Source organism: Nicotiana attenuata, unplaced genomic scaffold (assembly GCF_001879085.1).
Source record: "Nicotiana attenuata strain UT unplaced genomic scaffold, NIATTr2, whole genome shotgun sequence".
Classification (NCBI taxonomy): Eukaryota; Viridiplantae; Streptophyta; class Magnoliopsida; order Solanales; family Solanaceae; genus Nicotiana; species Nicotiana attenuata.
Genome location: NW_017678360.1, coordinates 1 through 7,611, shown reverse-complemented (window position 1 = coordinate 7,611; position 7,611 = coordinate 1). Strand labels below are relative to the sequence as shown.

Sequence of the window (7,611 nt, the reverse complement as noted above, 5' to 3'; positions counted from 1 at the left end):
GACATGTTCAGTCTTATGCACAATCTTTTTGACATGGGCTAAATCTAGACGTTGAACAAACTGAAGTGGTTGAGTCTCCTGTATTCTTTATGATCAAATAACCCTTCATTTAATTGATAAATATTAAGTAGCTTTACCTACTAAGAAAACAACCAACCTATAATTTGAAATTTTCATGAGCTTAACATGGTGAATCCAACTATCAATTTATTAGTTCAGATTTAGTTTCATATTCATTTATGAATAAGGTTAAAGCAATTTGGGACACTAACAATTCTAAAAAAAAGGTTCACCAAAAATAAAAAATGTTGCTAACAACAATTGCTCACATATTAAAGATTTCTCTCCTTAGTGAAATGACAATTCTAATAGTGTAGAAATTCTTTACGTTATCAGTATATATAAATCAAAGATAAATACTTATATATCTTATCAGGTATTATACTAAATTATTCAAAGTGAGAATATATTGATGGAATGTTCATGTTTTGAATTTATTAGTTTAATGTAAAACCTAGTGTGAAGATGTAAGCTAAACTTATTTAAGAATAAGTTGAAGCCATTTTTGGAAGCTTATAATCCTAAATAAATTTTCACCAAATATAAAAAATTCTACTATCAACAATAGCTTACATATCAAATATTTCTCTCCTTTGTCAAATACAACTTCCTTTAGTACCGCTTAAGCAAGAATTAAAAAGGTTATAAAATTGATTCCATTGAAAAAATAAAGAGTTAATATCCTAAAATTCCCTTAAACTATCAAATTTTTGTCAATTTCCTACTTAAACTATTCGCTGTCCTCAAAACCCCCCTGATATATATTGCCCTTCATATTAAAATCCCCTCCTTGCATTCTTAGAGGTGCGTCTAGTACACGCTCCTAATTGTCTAAAAAACGTGTCATGTAGCACTACACGTGGCTATTTAATTCAGTCTAAACCCCACCTAAGCTATTATTTTTTTTGTCAGTTAGCTACTTAAACTATCTGGTGTCCATAAAACCCCTCTGAACTATATTCCCCTATATATTAAAACCCCATGTTGGACTTTTAAAGGTACGTCTGTCTAACTATATTAACTCATGATTAGTACAAAGTTTTTATATAGTTTACTTATAATGTATTACTCTCGAATGATTAATTCTAGGAGTTTTGGCCAAAATAATATCTAACGTAACATGTTAATTTTAGGTTTAATTATGATTGTGCTTTATGCTAGACTTCAATTGATAAGTCCTTATTATTCACTTGCAGCACAGGTAAAATACAAATAAACGCATATAGTGTTGTATTTCTTAAAAGTCATCTTATATTACAAAAATAATAATTACACAAGTTAAAAGTTTGCAAATAAAGAATCAATTGCCCAACAATTACATTCTCTAATTGCTAATTGCAGATTACATAAAAAAGATTCAAGAGATTCAACTTCATTCTTTACAAGGTGTTGAGTTTAATAAGAAGATTTAAATTGGTATTCTTTCAAAAATATGTGCAAGACATGAAAGAAGACTAATACAAGAAAGAGAATAAATAATTTCAGAGGAAACAAGAGAGGGAGAAATTTTTACAGAGGAAATATATATAGAGAACTGAAGAAAAAAAATTAAAAAATAAGGAAGAAGGTGAAAAATAAAGAAGAAAGGGGAAAAAATAAGGAAGAATGATAAAAAATGAGAAAGAAAGATAGATATAAATGAAATAAGGAGAATATTTATCAAAAATAAATACATTTGAAAGAGGGTTAGGCTAACTAACTATTACTTTTTGTTAGGTGGGCCATTTCGATGGCTTTTTTGAGCTATCACGCGCTTCCAAGCGAGTATCTACATATGTTATGCCAGGTCAGTGACGAGGGAGTTTTAATACGAGCAATAATATAGTTCAGGGAGGTTTTGGGGACACCGAATAATTTAAGTAGGAAACTGATAACTCAAAAAGAAAAGATGTAGCAGAAAATGCTATTTTACAGAATAATCATACAGCGAAATTTCTTCTGTTTTGTGACTGCTAAAAAAGGGTTAGTATTTTCCATTGGCAAATAAAAATATTTAAAGATAGTAATTCAAGAGCAGAAGTTTATGAAACTATTCTTTTCTCTTTTAAGAAGTCAAAAATTAGACAGTTCTATTGTGAAAACAGAAATTAGAGGTAATACTACAATAAAAATAGAGCAAAATTTCAAAGTTCAACAAAAGCCAGATAGTACAAGTCAAACCTCAACCTTTACAGGCAATATTGGTTCACAAATGTTCACATAACAAAACACAAATGCTTCTTTTTCTCTTTCTCTCAATAAAGACAGGCTGGAAGGATCCAAACCTCAAACCCCACTTACATTATTAACAATTAATAATATGTTCATTCAAAGCAAATGAAAGAAAATCCAAAAAGAAAAAACACCCACAATTAAAAAACAAAAGAGGAAATAAACAATACTAAAAGAAGCCAATGAAGTGAGTTGAAATGATGAATTTCATGTTTAAGCAAAAATACAACTACTAAATATTACTCCCTCCGTTGCAGTTTATGTGAATCTTTTTCCTTTTTGGTCTGTTCTAAAAAAAATGACCCCTTTCTAAATTTGGAAATAATTTAGCATAAACTTACAATTCAACCCTTGATGAGAAATATTTATAACCACACAAATACTCTGGGCCCTTTTTTGACTTGTTTAGGATCACAAATTCCAAAAGTCTTATTTTTTTTTTAATCTCCGTGCCTAATCAAACAGGTTCATATAAATTGAAACGTAGTGGAGGTGTCTTTAAATTGGTTCTAACTCCCAACACCATAATTTTTTATAAAAGAAAAAAAAGAAAAAGAAATAATATACTAAAGAAAAAGTTGAGAAATCAGACAACTAAAGGAGATTAGCTTCTTTCCTTTCTCTTTTCCCCTTCACCTTTATTTTCTTGCTGCTTCTGCTAAGCATCTTTTTTTCTCACTTTTTAGCTCCTCTATCATTCTTGTTCATTCTTTACCTTCCTCTTGGTTAAAAAAAAAAGTATTTTCCCTTAGGTTCTCTTGCTTTAATTTGATACTTTGATTCCATACTTCCCTCTTATTTCTTTCCATTTCTTCAGCTGAAACCTGTTAGTAAAATCTTTGATTCTTGTTGAGCTTTGTCTCTCTGGCATTGATCATTTGATCACAAAGTCTAATTCCTTTTCTTATTGGGATTTTCTCTTTTCCCTAGGAATTGTTCTTGGACCTTAAATACCTTTGCTGAAATTCTTTGTTGATCCCTTCTTGGTTCTGCTGTTCTAAGCTTAAAAATCCCACTTTCTTGTTTTTCATTTCCAAGATTGTGACTTTCTTACTTCTTCAATTGTTGGGTGTCTGAGAATTCCTTTTTTTTATTCATTTGTTTGGTTATTTGTAGTTTGTATTCTATTTGTTTGAGCTCAAAAATCTTTAAAATTTGCTCTTGTTTCTTTTTCTCCTTGTAATGGTCTTATTTTCTGTATTTCCCTGTTAGTTCTTGGTATAAAGTTGTTAACTTTACTTCTTCTGTTTTTTCCTTTTGATTAATTGAATTCTGTTGATCCTATCTAAATTGTGTTCTTGATTCCATGGGACTTTGTCATGGAAAACCCATTGAACCCCCACAAAACTTGTCTGAAAATCCCATAATTCCCATTGATAATGAGGCTGAATTGAGTTCCCACACAGGAAAAACACCAAAGTTTCCTTTTTACAGTCCAAGTCCTTTGCCTAGTGGATTCAAGAATTCCCCAGCTTCCAATTCTAGTGTAACTTCAACCCCTTTGAGATTTCTCAAACGCCCATTTCCACCACCATCACCAGCTAAGCATATTAGGGCATTGCTTGCTAGGAGACATGGCTCAATTAAGCCTAATGAAGCTACAATTCCTGAGGGGAGTGAGTGTGATATTGGTTTGGATAAGAATTTTGGATACTCAAAGAATTTCTTAAGCCACTATGAGCTTGGAGAAGAAGTGGGAAGGGGCCATTTTGGTTATACTTCTGCAGCTAAGGGGAAAAAAGGGAGTTTGAAAGGGCATGATGTGGCTGTTAAAGTTATTCCAAAATCAAAGGTTTGCCCTTTTATGCTGTTTTCCCTATTAAAGAAAGTATAGTGAGAGTTTTGTTTCTATATTCTGTTTGATTGGTAAATCTTGTTGAAGTCTTCATTTGTCATTGCTGCTGATTGTAATATTAACTGGTCGAGATGTCATCGATTGTAAGTGTTTTGAGGTGCAAAGTGTTTGGTGACTTTGAATGAGCTACGGTCTTTTTGCAGAAATATAGTAATAGTCGGATGTTCTCATTGTTTCGACAAGTGTTGGTTCCAGAAATGGTTGAGAAGGATGGCAAGTGAGCTAGATAGATTTGTTGGAACTTCCATTATTACGTTTATGAGAAATTGACCTTGGCCAAAATGAAAATTATTGTGGATTTTATGTGGACAGTCCAGAATATCTGATATAGGATTTTATGTCGTATAGTTTGTTACCTATCAAGAAAAGAAAAGGTTGGCTAATAGCTAGATGATGTTTCTAGTATCTGAAAATTTAGCGGGTTTTGTCTATTTTTACATATAAAAGTTGAAGCAAAGCATTAGGTGGAAGTTGATTCCAATCATTTTCTTGTCAACTGTGTTTACATGATGTTATCCTGTTATTTGCACGCCAAAAGCAGTATTGAACCTTATTGTATCCGTTCTTTCATTTTAATGAGACTGGGGATACTTTTGCAGATGACCACAGCAATTGCAATTGAGGACGTAAGGAGAGAAGTCAAAATATTGCGTGCTTTAACAGGAAATAGGAATCTGGTTCAATTCTATGATGCCTATGAGGACGAGGAAAATGTTTATATAGTCATGGAGTAAGTTAAATTAGTCAATCTTAATGCTGTTTTTGCTTGATGTTTATGTTGAATTCAGAATGTGTAAACCACCTTTCAGGGTAACATGTCAATGTTAATACTTCAGCATTCTGATATAAAAGAAATATGATCTTTTGTTTTCTATTAGGCACCTTAATTACATGATGGAGATTTGTAGACTACACATAAAAAAATGTTTTAGTTTGGTCTACGTCCTTCCAAATGTTTGCATTGGCTTGAATCATTAATGTTGGCAAAACTGAAATAAATGGTTGTCATTCATCGACTGTTAAATCTTTTTTAGATGTGCAAATGATTTAATGCCAACAATCTTCATGGCTGATGTGAGTTTTCTTTTGTCAAGCTAGTTTAATATCAGAGTAGTAGATTAAGATACATAAAGAATCATCCTGATTCATATTTCCAATGTTTTTATAATTTTTTGCCAAACCAGAAGAGATATCTATTATAGTTCATCAATTCTGGCTTTTATGTTTACCCATTTTTGTATACTTATCTTTGTGAAATCTTCTTCAGGTTATGTAAAGGAGGAGAATTACTGGACCGGATACTTGCAAGGTGCGTACTTAATACATTTTCAGCTTTGTATGCTTGTTATTCTCCTATGTAAACATCCTGACTTCCAATTTCTTTTGAACGGGTGGGAAATACTCAGAAGAAGATGCCAAAGCTGTCATGGTGCAGCTTCTAAGCGTGACATCGTACTGTCATCTTCAAGGGGTTGTTCACCGTGACTTAAAGCCTGAGGTAATGAATTCTTTTGGTTTCCTTATGACATAAAAATACTCAAAACATTCTTTGCAATACACCCTCTACTTTGGTTTAAAACTTCTGTTTCTACTAGCAGATTACTCACTTGATGGCTAGGCCTACCTATCAAGTTATTGTTGAACTTTACACTTACAAACAAATGAGCAAGAAAAAGAATGTCCTACTATGAAAAAGCTCGGCAATTTTTATATTTGTTGCTGGTATTTACTCATTATTTTCAAGATTCTTGAGGGGAAAAAACAAAAAATGGGGAAATCTTTAAGGTTTTTAAACTTTTTGATTAAATGGTTGAATTTCCATATTCAGGGGTGGGTGATTCCGATTGCTGTTTTAGCTCCTGTAAATAGTCTGACCTGTATCTGTATTTGGTTGAAGCATTAAGAAATGCGTAGTGCAATCATTATGGCAATCTACTAAAACTTGTGTAGAATTGCTTCACTGCTGTAATCAGATATCTCATTGGTAAATTTTCTTATATTATATGGCTTCTTTGTATACTTGGAATGGAAATAAATAAGAAATCTAGCGATTGTATTTGGAGAACTGGTTAGGAATTTGTTGATAAAATTTTCTTGAGTTAACCTATGAAATAGGGTCAAGCTTACTGTGGAAAGTGTTCTACTAATTTTGACATTAAGTGCACGAACGCAAGCATAATAGCATGATTAATAACCTCAAATATCAAAGAAAACACTCAAGACATCATCAACTTAGTAACTGATATTAATTGTGTGCAACACGTTACAGTACAGGAAGTGAGTAATCCTGTATTTCCATCTGTTATGTCAATTGTCCAATTAGGATATCTAGGATCCTTCTCAACTAATTAGGTGACTAAAAGAACATTCATGGGAATTTTCGGTAACATAATATCACATGATGAATGCTGATAACCCAATCATAATTTTGTATAAGCCCCTGTAAAGTATTGAGAGAGTCAAATCAGCTCAACCAAATCAAACTGCTTTTGGAGGTTTGTCTATGGGACAGACCACCGAAGAGATTAGTTATGCTCTGCATTTGTTCTTACAGCATCTGCTGGAAATGTTTAGGGTTTCTTCTAATCCCACCATATAGGTGAAACAACTGTAGTGTCATTTCTTTCCTCCCTCACTCTCTACCGCGTATGCTCTTTTTATTTCTTTGGTTTCCGAGCTCATTATATTGACAGCTGTTCTTGTGTTTTATTCAGAACTTCCTTTTTGTTTCTAAGGATGAGAACTCTCCTTTAAAGGCCATTGACTTTGGTCTTTCTGATTACGTAAAACCAGGTAATGTTAATGCATACAACGCTTTTATCGTTTCTTTTCTGTTATTGTAGCATGCCATGGTTGACTGATGGAAATATTTGCAGATGAAAGGCTTAATGATATTGTTGGAAGTGCATGCTATGTTGCTCCTGAGGTTTTGCATAGATCTTATGGAACAGAAGCGGACATGTGGAGCATTGGTGTAATTGCCTATATTCTTCTATGTGGAAGCAGGCCTTTCTGGGCGCGAACAGAGTCCGGTATATTTAGGGCCATCCTGAAAACTGATCCAAACTTTGAAGAAACCCCTTGGCCCTCTTTGTCTTCTGATGCAGTAGACTTTGTAAAAAGATTGCTGAATAAGGATTACCGCAAAAGGCTAACTGCAGCTCAGGCTCTCAGTAAGTCTCCTTGTAAAATGTCAATTTTGGGTATATCCTCTCAGCATCCTGTAGTAGACCTTATAATAGTGGATTAAGGATATACCTCTACCAGTTTCAAGTTCCTTAATGTCCTTGTCAAATCTTGTCTCGAGAAGAACTCATCGCCGCCATAGATGAAGCTATTCTGACTTCTTGATATAACCAATTTACCTATGTGGTTTCATGTTTATTATCTTAGTAATTTATCAGATTTTAGCTGTATTATTGATTTCTTAACCTCTCTCATTACTTGTCTAGGTCATCCTTGGTTGGCTGGTTATCATGATGTGA

At 33.0% G+C, this 7,611-nt stretch overlaps 1 protein-coding gene across 1 annotated transcript; it reads left to right on the top strand.

Annotated features, from left to right (window-relative positions):
- Positions 1-2,851: 2,851 nt before the first annotated feature.
- Positions 2,852-7,604, top strand: LOC109221608 (CDPK-related kinase 7-like; the record flags this gene model as incomplete). Its single annotated transcript, XM_019386074.1, has 7 exons — positions 2,852-4,063; positions 4,726-4,856; positions 5,394-5,435; positions 5,516-5,624; positions 6,841-6,919; positions 7,003-7,299; positions 7,579-7,604. Coding segments are annotated over exons 1-7 (1,170 nt in total), but the record flags the coding sequence as incomplete, so codon positions are not given.
- Positions 7,605-7,611: the final 7 nt, after the last annotated feature.